The sequence below is a fragment of the Mustela nivalis genome (assembly GCF_964662115.1).
Source record: "Mustela nivalis genome assembly, chromosome: 11".
Lineage (NCBI taxonomy): Eukaryota > Metazoa > Chordata > Mammalia > Carnivora > Mustelidae > Mustela > Mustela nivalis.
The window spans coordinates 90,844,765-90,864,544 of NC_139030.1; the positions used below are offsets into that span (position 1 = coordinate 90,844,765).

At 36.7% G+C, this 19,780-nt stretch overlaps 2 protein-coding genes across 17 annotated transcripts in view; one reads left to right on the forward strand and one right to left on the reverse strand.

Annotated features, from left to right (window-relative positions):
* Nucleotides 1–883: 883 nt before the first annotated feature.
* LOC309843990 (uncharacterized protein) lies at nucleotides 884–4,893 on the reverse strand (the record flags this gene model as incomplete). Its single annotated transcript, XM_082690080.1, has 3 exons — nucleotides 884–2,066; nucleotides 3,614–4,682; nucleotides 4,813–4,893. The coding sequence occupies 2 exons, from the start codon at nucleotides 4,891–4,893 to the stop codon at nucleotides 3,870–3,872; spliced, it is 894 nt and encodes a 297-aa protein (XP_082546206.1). The 3' UTR covers nucleotides 884–2,066; nucleotides 3,614–3,869.
* Nucleotides 3,893–19,780, forward strand: part of IKZF2 (IKAROS family zinc finger 2) — a 158,480-nt gene continuing 142,592 nt past the window's right edge. For 2 of the 16 annotated variants that reach the window (XM_082691182.1, XM_082691174.1), the window contains exons 1-3: nucleotides 4,632–4,828; nucleotides 7,664–7,712; nucleotides 8,522–8,626. In XM_082691182.1, coding sequence (XP_082547308.1) covers nucleotides 7,679–7,712; nucleotides 8,522–8,626 — 139 coding nt within the window. In that variant the 5' untranslated portion in view covers nucleotides 4,632–4,828; nucleotides 7,664–7,678. Of the gene's footprint in view, nucleotides 4,105–4,631; nucleotides 4,829–6,063; nucleotides 6,170–7,663; nucleotides 7,713–8,518; nucleotides 8,862–19,780 lie in introns of those variants that run through there. The other 14 variants (XM_082691183.1, XM_082691175.1, XM_082691179.1 and 11 more) reach the window with 14 other exon arrangements.

The window sequence follows — 19,780 nt, forward strand, 5'->3', positions numbered from 1 at the left end:
ACCCAGGCACCCCAACTCTGATATATTTTGATGGAATCTTTAAAAGTGTGTTCTTTCATTTTTTATTCAGAAACTTCTTCAGTCCTCACCCCCTTGGTCTAAGTTTAACTCCCACAATTTATAATTCTCATTTGGGATAGAGATAGCTTATCTTCTGCTCTACATCAAAACATACTCTCTAGAAGAAATCTGATATTATTCTATCAAAGTGTGAATTTAAGTCATAAAGTTACCTTTTCTAGGGACATGGGTATTTGTACAAGAGCCTTATCTCTAATTGCAAAGTGACACTCTTAAGAATTGTTAAAAGAAACTACTGTTCAGTGTGGATGCAATGAGAAGACCCTAACCTTGTGGGACTTACATGCCACACAGACAGACCCCAGCTTACCAGTATACTCTGGGAGGTATGAGTATACCTTACATATGAACTGGATTTGGTATCTTCAAATGTTTTCTTTGAAATTATGGTTCTATTTCTGGCTTACTTGTTTCTTCATAGTGCCAATCTAGGTCGACAGGAGAATATGAGACCATTGTTCCATATCCCGCTTAAAAGAGAACACCACTTCAAAGAGAACAACACCTGACAAAAATAAAACAAGCAATCAGTTTTAAAACACTGTGCCTGTGTGCTTGTTAATTTTAACTTTTTCAGAGATTCAAGTTACTCTAGGGAACCTACTTTGGGTGATTATGTTCTATATCTGCACAACAAAGACATCTAAATAAAAATAATTAATATATAATTAATTTCCAAAAATTTCTCTTTTAATATTAGGAAAGTATTACAATGTTTAGAATGTTCCCTCTTGCCCTCTGTGAAAAACAGAAATCAAAAGCACAAAAATCAAAATCACATGGAATGAATTCCTTGAACAAATTTTTGTTAAATTCACTTTTATTAAAATTTCTTTAAAAGGTACTAGGGATTTTAAATCTAACACAGATGAAACATGCCATCGAACGAAAACAAATACTTCATAATGTACCTTTTACCTACACTGCCTTTTAAAAAGTTTCTTTTGCTAATTGCATTTAGCAATTACAGAATAAATTGTTGCATTCTTTGTGAACCTAGTTTATAAATTACCAGGCATTAACATGAAATAATTTGTATATGAAACAGAGCGGTAACATAAAGGCATTTTACACAAAATTATATTTGATATGCAATTTTAACCCCTCTTTCTCTTTATATTTATAAAAGTTATATTATCTATGAACGTATTCACATTCTTCACATGAATATAAGCCAGAGAGTTGACCTGTTAATGATGTTTGTAACATTACTCATGAGTCAAGACTTGACCAAAATCTTTATGGAATTAGAATATATCTTTGTTATCCTACACTTTTTGTCCCTTAAAAACAGTTTAACACACAAAGCTAGGTGAATATGTGATTAGCTCTACATTCATCCATTTAGTAAAAGTTTATTGAGGACTGATGTGCCAAACACTGTGCTAGTTCTGAGAAAACAATTGTTAGCAGGACAGACATAATCTCTGCTCTTAAAAAGATGACATTCTAGTGGGGGGAGACATATTTTCTTTTAAATCTCAACAAATAAAAAAATTTACAAGTTGTATAATGAAAGAAATGTGCAAAAAGCTAAGATAAGGGTTGGCGCTGGGTAGGCACAGTTTCGGTGGGATGGGACAAAAAGAAATGAGAAAGAAGCAGCTATTTGAAAAATGGTGGGTGTGGGTATGTTTTCTCCCACCGCCTCGCTAATCCCCCAAAGTGAATATTTATATGGTACTGCACTTCCCTAGTGATACATTTTTACTCATAGTATAACCATATACGTACTTTTAAAATGTGTGTAGAGTAGTTACAGCAAAGGATGGAAATAAATACATCCTCTAACCACTATAAAAATACTGTAGAGAAAAACTGTGAACGCAGTGAATTACTAAAGTTTATACAAAGGTTCCTTTCTACATGTACAATTGTGAGTCTCAGAGCCAGGATTATTCGACTGCAGAGGATGAAATAGAACCCCTGGTTTAGTATGTAAACATAACCTTGACTTCTTTGGGGTGAGTTGGACATACCATGATCTGCAAATGAGAAAGAAACATAAGATGTTAAAAACAGGAAAAATTTCCCCAAATGGTCTAATTCTCAAAAGTGGTTATATGATCTTTGCCATTCTAAAATTTGGGAGCTATTTACTCCTGCCTAAATCCCCCATTCTTGGCCACCAAATGTAAAGTGTCTGAATGCTTAGCCACTAGAGGGAGAGTGTGTGCCTCTGGTGATTCTGGAGCCAATGAAAGTAACTCAAGAAAAGGATAGGCTTTCAAGGGAGCTAAATTAAGCTCCAACCAGCTAAGGGTAAGGGCTATTCCAGCTCTGGTAGCTTTGGGAAATTTGAGGATGGTTCCTTAAGACTTCACAATGGATCCTCTTTTACTAGCAGTTAGGCTGCTTAAAATATCCAGATATTTCATCATAATTTTGAATATGTTTTAATTCATCTTCTCCAAGGACCTCCATTACTTTGCAGATACCTAAACGCAGGCTTAATTTTTAGGAAGGAGTTGTGGCAATTCAGGGAAGTTAAGTTTCCCCTTATATATTGGTAATTTATATAGAACGAACATTCCAATTTTCTAAGATAATTTAAGATTAAAACCCTTGCTATCTACTGGGATGATCAGAATGACTTGTGGAATTCTAATTTTCAGTCTTTTCCAAAAATGACTTCAGGAAAATTAATTCTATTTAGATAAGTTAGGCTTTAAAAAAACCCACAAAAATCTGCCTTACAAATATATAATTCATAGGGGAGAAAAAACATATAAGTCACAGGACTTGCAATTTTACTTAAAACTGCCATAAAGTTGTTCTTGCTGATCTAAGTCCAAATGATTTGTTCTCCAATGAAAATTGATTAATCTTGTTTGCACTATGGCACCAACTTTCATTTTCCATAATTTAAAAATGAGCCCATTTGTACAGTTTTTAAAAAATACAATGCATGAAATAAACGCTTAAGTAATTCATTATACAACTTACATATAGTTATTACCTAAGTCCCATGGTATCCATTATTCGGTGTTTATTAATGTGAATGAATTCCTTCCCCACCCCCAAATCCAAAGAAAAGACACGGTCCAAAATTTTATAGACCCACAGACTAGTGTTTAAGATATAGTTGATGATTTTATTTTCAGTGTAGCATTTCTCTTTCCACAGCAGGGCTGAAAAAAAAAAAAAAAAAAACCAACCCAAAACTCAGCAACTATTTTTGGGATTCTTGAAAGGAGTAGGAGTACGAAGCCTCCTCCTAACTCTTTCGGCATTGATTTTCTTCACAATCTGTGATATGGTTTCTCAGAAATGCTGTTTGGCAGTCCTGATAATTTCATGTGTTTTCAAACTTAAGCCACCCAGACTACACAGTTCAGTATTTTCAGCTCCTTTCATTTTCCTTTTCCCTTTAATTATAGAAGCCTCTATTCCCTCTTTTTGCAAATGTGGTCAAGTTAAATGCTCAATGCTACTATTTGTAGACGAAATATGCATTTGCTTTTTTTTTTTTTTTTTTTTTTTTCATGACGATCCACAGACGATTTTCCCAAATAAAAAAGCTGGGCTGTACCTGGTAGTGACGGCGACACTTCCCCCGGACCAACTTTTTGGACCCTCACCCGCTCCTTTGACTTTGGTAAATGCGGCACAAGCCCTGGGGAGTAAAAGCAAGTCAACACTCTAATTTTAAACTTGCACTGCAAAGCACTTTCAAAATAGTTGAGCTTCATCTCAGACCTGAATTTCCTTCTCAATTCATTCCCTCAATTCATCCTGATTCGCGTCCTGGACTCCCCGGTGCCGTTTTCTGAATTGCACCGCACAGTTTATTGCGAAGCCTGAGTGGGTGGGTCCAGGCGCACACCCCGGCTCCGGCCAGGACGCCGATGCCTGAGCTCCGCGTCGGGCGCCCGGGTCGTCGTCCCGCTCCCTCCGCCCGGGTCGTCGTCCCGCTCCCTCCGCCCGGCCTCGCCACAAATCCCAGGTGGAAAGAAAACTTCAAGCGGCCGAAATGAACCTCCCCTCACCGCTCCAATCCTTCCTTCCCAGCCGGCAGAAAACGTGAGATTGATTGAGACTTGGGGGGAGCGGGTGGGGTGTCGCCATGGCAGTCTCGGAAGCAGGTTACCTGGTCCCCCCCCTTGGGGGCGGGGTCTGCCGTCTGGGGGGCCGCAGGGCCGGGGACGACGCGGCCGGGCGCGCGGGTGGGCGCGAGGGAGTGCGCGCGTCGCGGAGCCGCCGGGCAGCACTTGTCCTGTAATCGATTGCCGAGCGCGCCGAGCGGCCCAGAGCGCAGACACGCGCACACGCGCCCTCGCCAACCCGCGCGCACCCGCGCGCACACAGACACACACAGACACACACACGCACAGGCTCAGGCACCCAGGCCCCGCACACACGCACACACACGCGCGCGCACGCACGTCCGCCTGCCCGCGCCGCGGGCCCCGCCGCCCGCCGCCCGCCGCCCGCCGCCGTCGACAGCCCGCCCTCCGCCCGCGGGCGTCTGCGCGAGCCCGGCCGGCGGGGGAGATGTGCTCGGGCTCCGGCGGATCGGTTTCTCGGGGTTTGACCAGCTGTCCCGGGCTAACCCTGCTCCTCGCTGAAGATGGAGGAAGTAAAAACAGGATTACCCTTAGCTACAGATCCACTGCCTTAGTTTCCACCACCAACTGCAGTGCACAAACACACGTTAGGCACAGGAAAGAAAGAAAGAGAGAGGATACACTAACAGTAAACACAAACAAAAGGGTGATGGGATTATTTTACTGCATGCACTGCTGAGGTAAATCTCCGCTTGGCTTTTGCGTGGTGAAGAACAGCTCTTGTTTTATTTGTCTTCGGATTCATAGATTATATATAAATATGTGTATCTGATTTGCAAAGGGGGGGAGTGTTTTCAAAGTTAAGTGTAATTATATAGCATCTCGTTTTGCACTGTGATGTGATCAAATGACTTGTTGCTGTTAACCAGTAATAATAATAATGTAGATATTTTTCTCTGGGCGGGATGGATTGTGGTTATGATTAGGATAATGATTTCTGTAAAGGACGCTCAGGGAATCGGGTTGAAGATGATGTCCTCTGCCTTAATTTATCGTCCCCTCCTCGTAATGTGTTTCGGGGCTGTTAATCGATTAATCAGTTCTCATCTCTGTAGCTGTCATGGATTTTGACTTGTTTTGCTTTGTTTTAACTTGAATTCCAAGAAAGATTGGGTAGCTTGGAATAAATTGTAGCTGTCCTGGTAGAAGGTAATATTCAGATCCTTGTTGGATTTTTTTAAAAAGCGAAAAACCTGGTATGACACATGTAAAAAGGCAGCAGTTAAATCACTTTGACAGGTTCTAGTATGGGCGAAAGGGATGGAATTAAGATTTATTATTTTTTTCTTTTCTTTCTTTCTTTTTTCTTTCTTTTATCTTTTCTTCCTTTCTTTTTCTTTCTTTCTTTTCTTTTTTTTTTTTTTTTCCCAAGGGCGAAAAAGAATCCTGTGAAGTTGGCCTAGGTTCCTCGCTGGATTCTGCCCGACTGTCCCTCCCCTCTTACCCCCCCCCCCCACCTTTTCTTTCAGTTTTCTTGTCTTAGCTTTTGGTCGATTCTTAAGGAACCGGTGGATCAAGTTTTTTCTCTTCTTGTTAATCGCATTGCTGTAGCACTGACTGACCTCTCTCTCTCTCTGCCCCCCCCTTTTTTTCCTCTTTCCTGAAAGTACGTGGTGCCATTCCTGAGTGACTTTTCCTACTAGACCATCCCAAAGGGACGAGGGGGAGGGGTAGAAGGAGGAGGAGGAGGAGGAGGAGGAGGAGAGGGGGGTGTTCCTTCTCTCTCATTTCTTGGTTTTGTTTATCAGCCGATCTGTTTGCAGGATTTGGGCTCGGAATGACCCACCTGTAAAGTGCTTTTCCTTCCTCCTCGCCTTGAACTCTGCAGGGGGCTTGGCTTGGAGGGGCAAGGGAGGGAAAGAGAGAAGGGGGAAACACAAAAAACTTCTTTCTTTCTCTCTCCGTTTATCTTCAGCCCGACATTGTCACCTCCTCTTTGAAAGGGGTTAGAAGAAGCTGAGATCTCCCGACAGAGCTGGAAATGGTGATGAATCTTTTTTAATCAAAGGACAATTTCTTTTGTATGTACATTTCGTTTCTCTTTCTCCTTTTCTTTTTCTTTCGTTCCTTCTCTGAGGGTTAATAACCATTTCATTGATGGGGCAGACTTCTTTCGCTTCTTCCTGACGTTTCTTTCTTTTTAATATGTGTGTGTTAAATGTGTACATTTTTAAAGAGATAAACTCATTTGTAAAATATCCGAAGAAACTGTCCCCCTTTTAAACTTTACGGATGCCTTTCTTGAAAGCCTTATGTAATCATAATTTGAAAGAATTTGGTAACTGTACAGCAGGTTGAAATTTAAGTGCTATGTAGAGACTGAGTTGGGAATTTGATCTGATTATTCCATAAAGAAAGAAACAAAAGTTTTTTTGGGGGGGTAGGGAGGGTGGTGGTGAAGAAGGGGAGGGGAGGGAGAAGGGAAGTGGTTTTGGAGACAAGAAGTGAAGCTGCCTGTTTTCCAGTAAGTAATGGAGAAATTCCAGGAGCCAGGGCTAAATATACTTGGCGATCAATACAGAAATGGCTCATTGTGAATAATTTAGCTGCTGGTGCAGTGAGAGTTTTGAAACTAAAGGCAAAAAGGACCAGGGCCAAAGGAAAAAAAAAATAAGTAAAAATCTCCTCAGGACATGTCAGTTCTTTAAACTTTTTCCTTCAAAGAATACAGTTAGCTTATCGATCTTTTCATTATGTGAAATCAAAGCTAGGGGGTGTCATCTCATACAATTTACTTTTGTTTCTGAGAATTAAGTACTTGTTTTGTGTCATTGGTGCATGAAAATAATTCCCCAAACTTTACAAAAGTGATTCCCTTTCTAAGAGCAAAAAGTTTATGAAATTTAAAAAATCAGAATGTATTAACTTGGTTTGGCATTTGTATCCAACCTTGGTCTGGCAGGAAATTAAGGTTACATTGAACAGGTGCTTACACAGAACTTCGTGTAGGCTAAAATGTCAATACAAGTCTGGGAGTAGGGCGACTGCTGCAAAGACTTTCAAGACACACTGGGGCACTAAATTTTTGTTTTGTTTTGTTTTCTTATGTTTGTTTGTCCTCCCCCCTCCCTATTAGAACATGATGAACCAACTTGCAACAATTGTGAATAGAGCTATCTGTATACCAGGGAAGTCCTCAAACTGCAGTGTGATTGTGGGGAGTAGTGAATGGTAAAATACTTAAATCCCAGTGAAAGCTGGCACATTTGGGGTGTACCCTCACTATTTTTTCTTCAAGTAAATTCTGATTAAGAGAGTTATTCCTTTCTCGCTACAGCCCATCTCACAGCACACTTATCTTTCCTATCCTATCTCCAGCAGGAATCAGATCATTTGCAGAAAGAGTTCAGTGACTTGCAGATGAGCACATACAGTACACTGTAGTATGTTTCTTGGGCCCAGGTTGCAGGAGCAGCAACATGGGCTAACCGCTTGGAGCTTCAAATAAGTTAAGCATTTAATGGCAGATACTGAAAGGAATCATTGTGTTAAGGATATCATCTTTTGTATTGCAGCACTGCACTTTGACTATGGAAACAGAGGCTATTGATGGCTATATAACGTGTAAGTATTCATTTTCATTAATTTGTTATTGGTAATAAAATTACATTTGTTACCTGTATTTTATTTCTGAATTACGTTTTCATCAAGAATTCTATACTCTTATTTTGTCTGTTCACAATTTCACCTTTAAATGAATTTGAGAAAATAATAGCATAGAGCCAAAATGAAGGAAATACAGGAATATACCTAACTCTCTATTGATGATAGTATGTTGGCCAGTGTAGTAAGTTGCTTAGCAGATCAACACTTTTGCACTGGAGTTTTTTCATTTACTTTACTCTCAGTTTAGAATAAGTCAGGTTACATATATGTCTACTAATATGGCGTGTACCGAATATTTACTACTCTGTAACCTAATTTTTCTGACACATAATGTAAAAGCTCCTGAGGCTGGCCTTTTTTTTTCCTTAGCCAACTTTTCTTTTAAACATCCAGCTCTCTGATAGCGTTTTGGAAAACGCTCACTCTAAATACTCTGTGCTTAATGGTTAAATTATATGTTAAAAGAAAACTTGTTTTTTTCAACAGAAAAATACTTTAGAAATCAACTCTTCCAATTGCCCTTATTTTACAGTTAAGATTATTGTGATAATCAAATTTTGTATTTTTTTTTTTTTGTGGGCTGGTCATGGTTTTTCATTATTTCATTCATTTGCTATATATTTCTAAATTATAGTTCTTTGAAGGGGAAAATATGTAACATTGACATTTCAAGGCTATGCATGCCTCTGCATGTATGAAGCAAAGTTGGTAATTAGATTTTATGTGACAATGAACAGAGACCAAAAGATTTTATTTTGTGAAAGCAGGTGACAATGAGCTTTCACCTGAAAGGGAGCACTCCAATATGGCAATTGACCTCACCTCAAGCACACCCAATGGACAGCATGCCTCACCAGGTCACATGACAAGCAGTAAGTCTTCATTTTATGGTTTTTTTTTTTTTTCCTATTTCTCTAGCGACACACTTGAATTTGTTAGGTCTTTGGGGTCCTCTCCTATTGTGGTGTAGCTGCTGCCATAGATTTTGCTAAAGAAAGAACAACCCAGATTTATTCCTATTCATTCTAGTATCATAAAACATGAGCCTGCTTACTAGTCTGACCTATCCCAAGGTGGCTTTTGGGAGCTGGTGCTTACCTGTATCAGGTAAGAAATGTTAGACTTTGCTGGTTATTGTTGTGACTTGCCAGGTTTATGACTAGATTTGTTGTTGTTGTTGGTTAAAAGAATATGGAAACAAGTCACTTCCGAAGGACTCTTCAGAAGAAAAAGAAAAAAAAGAATTAATTTTATGTTTCCTTGGTAGAAAGCTAATCCATCAGTGGTAGAGTTGCAGTGTTACTTTTTTTTTTTTTTTAAAACTATGTGCAAATTTCTCTTCCAAAGCATTGGAAGTGAAGTGTAATTGAAAATTTATGGACCTGATGTAAATCCATTTCTTTAACAAAGTGAAAGCGTTTTGTTTTAGACTGTCCAGAGAAGAGCTGTGTAAATTAGGAAGGATGTTTTTAACTTGCAGGAATAGACAAGTTTGGGCTACTATTTTTGAGAAAGAGTCATTCATTGATGTAGTAAACATTGTTTTTGTGTAATAAAAGAGCAACTTGTATGCTGTCCGTGACAGAAGACAAAGTACTTCATTAAGATTTTGGTTGGTTTTCTCTTAATTATAATGTTTAGTTATTAAGTGCAAATGGTCTGTTACTCCTCTTCAAACATAATTTGAAATCTTGTGTTTCCCTTACACTTTTGTATGTGTTAGATTCCTGTCTAGAAAGGGCATCTGACTTCTATGTAAATATAACTTAATTTAAAAGTTTTCTCTTTGGGTGATCTGTGAAGGAAAGGCAGTTTCTTTCCTTTTTTTTTTAAACAAAGATTGAGAAACTAAAGGAAACTGAATCAGCTGCTAAACTATGAACATATTCTCAAGTAATTCTGATTACCCAGAAAGAACACATTTTCTTTCCATTTCCCTCTTAATAGTTCTCAAAACTTGAGCTTATTCTAAAGCTACTAGCTTTGTAAATAGTAAAGACTTCTGAAGTATAAGCAAAAGTATATAAAGTATTATTGAATACATTTTGTAGTTCATTAATGTTAAGTGATTCTAGCTATTGACTTGATGTTTTGATTGAACTATATGAATTTACTTATATAAAAGTTTTCTTTTTATTAATGGGAAGTATTTCCTAGGAGATTTAATTCTGGAAGTTGTTAAAATTCCTTTATCACATAGAAAGAAAAATTAATAGTGAGTGACTGAATGTATATTACATTATAGTGTTAATCTCTTATGATGGATCTTGTAGCATTAATTTATTTTTTGGCTAGTTGGCTATAATTTGACAAAAGTTATACTACTGCTTCAGTGTAGGCAGTACAATTTTTATATTTTAACATTTACTGTTATTAGTTCCTTGTTAGAATAGATTTTTATTTCTCTGATAATTTTTGTTTCATTTCCTAAAGAGTAAAGATAGGTAGGAAAATTTCTCTTAGCTTACTATTTAGCTATCGGCTTTGGAAACTTGAGAAACTTTGAATAATCATCGACTTCTAGCTATCATCCCCTAGCTACCACTAGGATATCAGCAGGAAAATGCTTTTTAATTGGCTCCTTTCCTTGTGAATTTGATTCTGGTTTTGCAAGTACTCTTCAAAAAAGCAGCTCACCCATTTATTTTAAGTAAACATTGCAGAATGTGGGCATGATCAATTTGAACAAACAAGAGCTGTGCTTTTCACACTGGAGTAAAATTATGTTTCGTAGAGTTTTGTTTTGTTTTGTTTTGTTTTTCCCCCAAACTTACTAGCCTGTGGCAATTCCATGTTGATACAGTTTTTGGCTAAGCTGTATGCATTTTCGTGTTCTTTTCCGAAGAGTTGCAGGTGAAATATTTGGCTCTCACTTCAGAGCTGTCTGTTGCATCCTTTATGTAGCCTCTCTTTACAGTATCTAGGTTACCCACTTCGGTGTTAGATGGAGAAGATACCCATTTTTCCTTTCTGTTAGATCTAGGAGAATATCAGCATTTTAGATTGCTCAAGCAAATAGTTGTAAAGAGGGACTCTTGTCTCTTACTTAGAACAAGAGACCTAAAATCAGTTCACTCAAATGTTTTTCTGTAACTTGGAATAATTTGTGTGTGTGTGTGGGGGGGGTGCTGTCAAATCACTTGTGTCTTGAGATGATTGGTTTTCCTAAATCCATTTAAATGCATTGTTGAACTTTATCAAATGAAAATAGCTTATTTATTTTCTGAATTTTTTAAAATATATTCAAATATACTTCCTGAAGGGCTGTTGTGTCCAAAAACAGAATTGTGATTTTGATTGAAAGTATTCAAGCCAAAAGTAAATGGGAACACCTTTATGATAGAATAAGAGAGCCTCCAGGAACAGCAAGGAAAGGACAAGACTGTATGTGTAAGAGGGGGAAAGTTATTTTAAAACAGCTTAGAAAAAAAAAATAAAAGAAGTAAAACTTTTGATTTTTTTTTTTTAATAAAGTAACATTCTGAGCAGTAAAGTGTCACTAACCTGTGATAGCCCATTTATTTTCGTTTTAGAAAGGGGTCAGTTTTACCACAAGGTCCAAGTCATTTGTTTGGGTTATTTGATGACTATTCTAAGAAGAAGTGTGTCTGTACAACTTGCTGCCAGCTATTGTATAAAAAATAACGACAGCCGCTATCATTATTTGACAGTGCTTTGGAAAAGAGCATCGGCGACTTGGGGAAAAACTAAAAAATGTTATAATGTCTGACAGCTTTTGGTTTTAAAATTTAGCATGTAAGGTAAAATCTTAAAAAGTAAAGGGTAATACTCATCTTAACACTTTACAGTAACTACTTCCTATGTTTTAGAATGAATTTGGAGAGCTTTAGACTTTTTATTATGGAATAATATCCCTTTGATAAGAAGATGGGCAGTGTTGCCTGAGATCGTTAGTGTGCATACTGAGTCTGCTGACAATCTTCCGTGTCAGGGAAGACAGTATATGCCTTGATGGCTAATGGAAATACACAGTGTTAAGTGATTTTAAAAATAGACTCTGGAAGTTAAGAATCTGAGACAGAGAACTCAGACAGAACAATATAAAAATAATCCATATTGTATTTTGGCCCATTGGATGAGACTTACTTTGTGATTCCTTATGTTTCTGGGTTAGCTCAGTTCCAGTTCTTGCATTGTTGCTGCAGTATCGGTTTCAAACAGCAGAATTCTGTCTATACATGCTGCTTACTATTTTAAGAAATTCAGGTTCAGAAATTTATAATTAATCTTTATCGTCTACTGTTATAATGCCAATGAGTAAATTTTCCTTGAGGATAGTTAATGGGATGAAGATACATTGTGACACAAATTTTGTTGCTATTACTTTAAAAGTTTTTACATGGATCACCTTTCCAGTCAATACTATTCACCAGTCAGTTTGATGGCCAGGTGGCATGTATGGAATTGGAAGAAGTAGTAATTCTAGTTTTACAGGACTCTGACCAATAATCAGGTCAGGGAATCTAGTTTATTCTTTTCCGAGTGCTTCACATTCATTTTTTTTTTCTTAGCAAGTTTCCATTTTTAGAGCCTAGTGAAGCAGAAGTATATTATAATTTCCATTTTTCTTATGTAGAAATGGAGGTCTGAGGAGATCAGTTGGCCTTTTATGTCTCCTAACAGAAGAATGGAATTGTCAGGATTGGGACATAAAACTGTGATATTACCTTGTGGGTTAGTTAGATCACTTAACTGATATCTCGCTATAATGTCATTATCTCAGGGTGCCCACCATGTCCAATACTGACCCATGACAAAATTGTCTTACAGAAGTAAAGAAGGGTTATTATTTGGGTGGAGTGATAGCAGATAATCTTGTTAAGTAGATACTCTCTTGTACTTTTTAAAATATCATTTGTATTATGGGACTCACCAGCTTCTTGAATTGTCCTCTGTAGCTTAGTTTGGCAGTCACCCTTGGTTGCATTTCCATGGGATACACCCTGATATAACACCAGATGGGCTTGATATAAAAATTCACTCTGCTTTGAATTGTACTTAGGTTTATGTGTATACCCAACATACATTTAATTTTTACTTGTTGGGAAATTAAGAGGAAAGTTTGATTTTATTTCTTTACACTTATCAAAGGGAAATACCGTGGTTATGAACCAAAAGGAAAACAAAGCAAAATTAAATGAAAGGAAATATGTATGTGCAGGGAATTCACAGCAGAATTGCTTTATTTTTCTTTGCCCCTCATTTCCCCCTCCTGGCATTTTTAGGCGACTTCGACATCAGAATGAAGTCCTGTCTTCAACAAACAAGGCAACTTACTGTAGAGCTGTTATCCTTATTGCCTCTGTCTTTGTCCAAATCTGTCTTCCCCACTGGAAGTGCTTTTTCACTTTTTTTTTTTAATATAACATGATTGGTTAGATTCATTTGGGAGTCCTCCTTGAAGCTGTAATGAATTGAGATCTCTGGGTCCTATGCTCTTTTCTCCTAACTTTAAATATTGATAAATTTTGATGTTCTGATGTTCTGAAAGATCAATAGCAGGGCCGTAGTCATAAGATTAGGTAGAATGTGTTGTTTTTCTTTGATTCTTCCCTTTATATCTGTTTCGGTCCAATATATTTATTGATCTAGTAATATTTTCCTTTTGGAATTAATCAAGACTCAGAGTATCTATGCTTTGAGAGAGGTGAGGAGTATTTAGGATCTATAGATTCCTTACTATAAATGTTTAATCAGCAGTGGAGTGAGAAAAGGACAGGGAACATAATTTATTGAGTATGTATAGGAAGTCCAGCACTATCCGGCACTATCTAGATGCATTCATGTTACTTCACTTAGTCGCCTCAACAGCTCTGTGAGGGAAGTAGTTACTCCATTTTTTTTAAAGATTTTATTTGTTTGTTCATTTGTTTATTTTGGAGGGTGGGGGGCACAAGAGTGTGGGGAGAGAAGAGGGAGAGGGAGAACCCCAAGTGGACTCCAAATTGATCGGAGAGTCCATACTCCACTTTATAATACAGAAAAACGACGCACAGGAGCAACAGATTTTAAGTGGTTAAAAATATGGGCTTTGGAGTTATACATGCTTGTCTTAGGATTCCTGCTTTGCCATCAACTTGCTGTGTGACCTTAGGCATGTTATTTCCTGTCTCTGAGCTCCAGTTTCCTCATCTGTAGAATAGGGCTAACTCATACGTAATACACACCAAATACTGAGCACGGTTCCTGGTGCATGCTTAGATCCAGGAAAGAATCACTGCCTCTGTCACTCAGAGCAGTGAAGTTACTTTATCATCAATCAATGACTCATAATAAAAAGAGTTTGTTTTCAAATCTATTTCTGCTTGAAATTCAGGTCTTTTGGTCTTTCCTTTTTTACTATGTGGAACAAAGACAGGGATTTCTAATAATTTAGGTAAAAATTAAAGGGAAGCCTTTCTGTTATTTAACATCTTTGAAGATTTGGGTTAACAAAGAAGTGGAATTTATCAGTATGTTAGAAATTATTTTTATAGAGTTTCAGTGTTCCCGAGTATAGTTTTATGTTTTTGGTTGTATGTAAAGAAAATCATTGCTTACCTTTGGTGCTCCAAAGATACCAGTCATTAAGAATGGTAAAAGAAAAAGTTCACTTAGTAGATAAACCTATTCATATCTATAATCAACCCTTTCAAGAAGGTCTGCATCTAAAATTTCATCTCACTTGATGCTTCTGGTAGTACCATAAATTCTTCTTTGATGGTATCTAATCACATTGCAGGCCAGATTGTGTTAATTGTATATTTTGGGGTAATTGATTTGTTTTAAATTTGAAGTAAGCTTAAAATATATAGTTATCACTTCAGGCTGTTTCCCATGTTGCTGTATCATTTTAATTGATTAATTCAGCAAATTTAGAGGCTACCTTTAATGTGTCAGGCACTGCAAGGCGAATCCAAAGGTGAGTAAGTACACTGTCCTCTAGGAGCTCATGCTCTAGTTTGAAAGACATTTAAGCAGGGCATTATACTGTGGTATGTTTAGTGTTCTGATTATTATGGGGATGCAGTGGTACTAGTTCAGGAAATCCTCCTAGAGAGAGAGGCTGGTTGGGCTGAAACTTATTGAAGGAATAGGATTTAGGAGAGAAGTGGAGGGCTTTTTCATTATAAAGGACACATCCACAATGGGAGCTGGGAAATAACACATATACTGTGAAATAAAAGCAGGTTGGTTTTTCTAGAGTGTGAGGTTGGTGTCTAGGATTTGAGACCAGAGATGACTCTGGACAATTAATCAGGGCAAGATAATGGAATATCTTGTATAGGAGAAAACTTAGATTTCATTTTCAAGGAAGCCAAGGGATTTAACAAAGCAGATGACTTCTGTCTTTTGATTATTATGGGATCACACTGACTGTACTGCTGGGAAAAAAGTTGTGGATGGGGACCTGTCTAGAGGCAGGAGTATTTTTTAACAGCTATTGGAGTGGTTGAGCGAGGAGTTGTGAGAGCTAGTGGTAGTGGGGACAAAAAGGAAGAGAAGGATTTGGGAAATATTTCATAGCTCAAAGTGGATAGGACTTGGTTAGTAGGATTAAGGAGAGAAGAAAGTTCGTGATGACGATCCTCAGATTATTGGATTAAATGGTAGTAGGTTCCATCAGGGAGGATAAGAAATATTGGAGAGGTTTCTAGAAGAAGATTTACTTTAGTTTGATTCTGGATCCAGAAAGTCTGAATCACCTGTGGGATTTGGGAGAAGACAGGGATCAGGTTTATGGACAGATTAGACTAGAGTGTGAATTTTCCTAATTAGTGAAATTTTACTAGGTAGATTGTGATTTGGTTACCTTGCTACTATCTTTAACAATTGTTTAGTATTTTTTTTAAAGATTTAATTTATTTATTTGACAGAGGGAGATCATAAGTAAGCAGAAAGGCAAGCAGGGAGAGAGAGAAGGAGGAGGAAACAGGCTCCCCACTGAGCAGAGAACCCAATGTGGGGCTCCATCCCAGGACCCTGAGATCATAACCTGAGCTGAAGGCAGAGGCTTTAACCCACTGAACCACCCAGGTGCCCTAACAATTGTTTAGTATTTCTAAAAAATTCTTCCCTAAGTAAGTCCCAGCATTTGATCAGTGACTTTATTTTCCTTGTTGCCCCATTAAATCAAAATTCTGTATTGAAATGTATGACTATAAGTTTTAGTGACCTCTCTCTGCTTAAGGGAGTCCTTTTATGCCTCAGAAGTTGGATTAGTTGATATGACTGATTTACCAAATTTTGAATGAAATATACCAGCCCTTCTCTTTAAATTTTTGTGGCATATTTAATATCTGAACTTTTATGGTTATTTATTTTTAAAAAATCATAAAGCTAATGTATACCATGTGTTCCAGTGATTCTACTATAATGATTTGTCTTTATTCTATACCTATTTCTTTAAAAATACATAATTTAAGATATATAAGGAATGATTTGTTATTTACATGCTGGCCATTTCTGCCACATTAATAGCCAAGATACTTAATACTTTTGTCACAGCTTTTTTGAAAATTTTGAGATAAATGTACATACATGATATATATTATTTGAAAATGATTTAGTACCTACTTAATTTTTTTAAGCTTATAATACTGTGCCTGTTGGGGTAAAATTACAAAGAGTGTGATATAGTATGATATAAAAAACATCCTAATTAGTATATTTATTATCTCAAAATATCTATTATAGAACTTCATCTTAAAAATGTAGGTGCTGGTTACATAAGACACCATAGAATTCCAAGAGAATGTTAATGATAGAAATACTTCATCCGAGATTTCCTGTATATGGAGATTCAGAACTCTCTAGAGAGATATTTTTCATCTTTCAATCATTGATCCAGTAAACATTTATTAAGGAGTTACTTTGTGTGATGCACTGCTAATGCTGGGGCACAAAAAATATGTAGAGAAGGATGTTGTCTTTAGGGTCCAAATGAATTCATATTTTACTTGCGATATCAATAATCCTATTACATTTAGAAGCAAATAAATGCAGTATACTTAACATGAATTATATCAATTATAGATGAATGATTGCTTCTCACCTTTTACCACCAAGAGGTGTTCAAAAGTGTATAAATTTGAAGATGCATAGTGATACAGAGAGAAAAATGCAATAAATTTCTAAAATAGGTTCCCACAGAATAACATTTCCCAAGAAAAATTTTTATAGGGATTCCTGGGTGGCCAGTCGGTTAATCCGTTAAGTGTCTGCCTTCTGCTCAGGTCATGTCCTGAGATCCCACGGACAGTAGCAGCTGGGAGTCTGCTTCTCCCTCTCCCTATAGTACTCCCCCTGCTTGTGCTATCTCTCTCTCTCTCTCTCTGTCAGATAAATAAATAAATAAAATCTTTAAAAAAAATTAAAAAAAAATTTATAATGTAGGATTTGGCCATAAGCCTTGCAAGTTCTGAAACGTGATTGGCCACACACTTAGAGTGGATCCCTATCTCAGGATTGACGTACCTACATTAAACAAGTTTACAAAATTGGTGTTTAAAATCAGAAGGCCAATTTATGTCTATACCTTGATAAAAATAAAACAAACAAAAAACCCCAACCAACTAATAGAGAATCTGGATCACTCCACTTGGCTTGAGATCATTTTGGGTGATGAGCAAAAGTCACTTGGTGAGCAAAGGATCTGAACAAAAGGAGTTATGTAATTCAAAGTTTAGTGGCATCCCGCTAAGAGTGCCTAATATACTCAGCATCACAATAGAGATAGCATTGCCCTTGGTATCATTATGGTTAAGTCCTTTGTCTAATTCCTTCTCCCCTGGATGGACATGGATTTAGATTCCTTGAATATACGTGCAGTCAGATTACTGGAAGTCATTTTTTCCCCCCTCAGAGTCCTTGGTTAAATCCTCCAGATTCATCTTTAACTTAACATTAATACATATAATCAGGTTACAACCAATTTTCTTTAGTGTTAACTTGCATTCCTACTTTAGATTTGTTAATTGTTGATTTTATAGCCTAACCCTATAAGAGCAACCTTATAATGCCTGTAAGGATACCCCAACTATTATTACCATAAATTCAAACTTCTATTCAAAGAAATGTTGATAGGTGATAGGGTTAGCAATTTAAGTGGTCTGAAAATCAGTTCTATATGAAGATGGGAAACAGCACTGCCACCCAAGAAAGATACCTTAAGTTAGCTGGAGATCTAGAAGTGCTCCTCATTATAGGTCAAGAAAAACAAACACTACATCAGTTTCATGAAATCATTGAAGTAGTCTGATGATAGCAAATGAGATCTTATAGAAAATTATAGTATTTTAGTTTAGTTAATAAGGAAGGTGATCTTAATTACTGAATGTGAATTTAAGAATATTTGTTGGGGTGCCTGGGTGACTTGGTTTAGCATCTGACTCTTGATTTCAGCTCGGGTCATGATCTCAGGGTCATGAGATTGAGCCCCAAATCCAGCTTAGACTCTGCCCTGGGCGTGGAGCCTGCTTAACATTCTCTCTCTCCCTCTCCCTTCCCTCTACTCATACAGCTTTACTTTGGGGCCACACATTGATTACAAGGAGGCTAATCAGGGAATTTTTTCAGATGTGAATCTTTGAGGAAAATGACCATGCCCTATCTGTCTCTTCAGCCCCTAGTCATTATTTGTTGAATTAAGGAAATACTTATGATTATATTGCACATATGTATTTAAATAATGTGTTTCCAACCTATTTGAGGAAATTTGAAAACTTTAGTTTTTAGGTGTTGAAATAATTCTGAAATCCTAACTTGTGATTTTCTTGGGAATCTGTTGTTTTTAATCATGCCTCACTCAAAAAAAGGTTTTCTAATTTTCAGATTAGCCCCCAAAAGATGATTTCTGAGATTCTAAATAGCTTTTAAGTTTTCTGATTCTATACAGTCATGTTCAGTGGAATTAAGTGAATGTCAGTGTTTCCATGAATATTTTATAGTCACCATCATCATCTTTGTTACTATCATCTTTAGATAGCACATTTAGAGTTTACAGATTGAATTCTACATACTTATAATTTTGAAATCCGTTCTCTATCACTTATTTAAAACTAATTTTAGTAGCATGTACAAAATGAAATGCTTCAATTAACTTTTCTTATGCACTCCAGATATTTTGAGGAGCATATAATTAATCAGTGTAAAGTCACGTTCTAATAAATTAACATTCTGGGTGTCTACACCTTTGACATTTTTGTCATTGCTCTCTTATTATCATGGAAGTTATAGTTCTTATTACACCTGGATATGTCAACTCTACTTTCTCCTTACTAAGATATCTATATGCAGGGCTTGGTCACATTTTGCAGTGTTAAGACGCCACATTGCTCTGCTTCCCTGAATTAACTTAAAGAAGTTCTGGTTGACTTCTAAAGAGGTTGTCATTTTTCTACAAATACATGAAATATTTTTTGTCATGGTCATTTTCATAAAGATCCTTGTTTAAAAAGATAATATTGTAACAAGTAAAAACCTAGTCATTTTTAGGTATTGCTTTAAAATTCAAATACTTTAAAAACAGTGATTCAAATATAGTGTTTTGAAATATGAAATGAATTCTATTATAGTACTGAATGTTCACAAAATATTTGAGAGCAGTAATAGATTTTGTTTGGAATAACTGAAAACTAGAAAAAAAGGTATTTTCTGTGTGCTGTTTTTAAATTCTCAAAATATGAATTACACAGCACTGTCTGTCTGAACTATGACACATTAATGACCTAATGACAGTTTTTGGATTCAGTATTTTGGAAACAAAAACAAACAAAAAAGAAACACCCTTCTCTCCCCTCCCCCCAAAACCCCCCTACAATTTAAAGTGAATTATTTTTACAAAATTATTATAGTAAGGTGATTTGCATAAAATTTTTTTAATGAATTTGCGTAGTTTTTGTTGGTTTCACAGTTTGAATACAATAGCTGGTAACAAATTTGAAGAGATAGTATTTTTTCAGCAAATCAGAGAAGCTTAACTAAAAATTGCTTTCATACAGCTATATGTACAAGAAAGTACCATA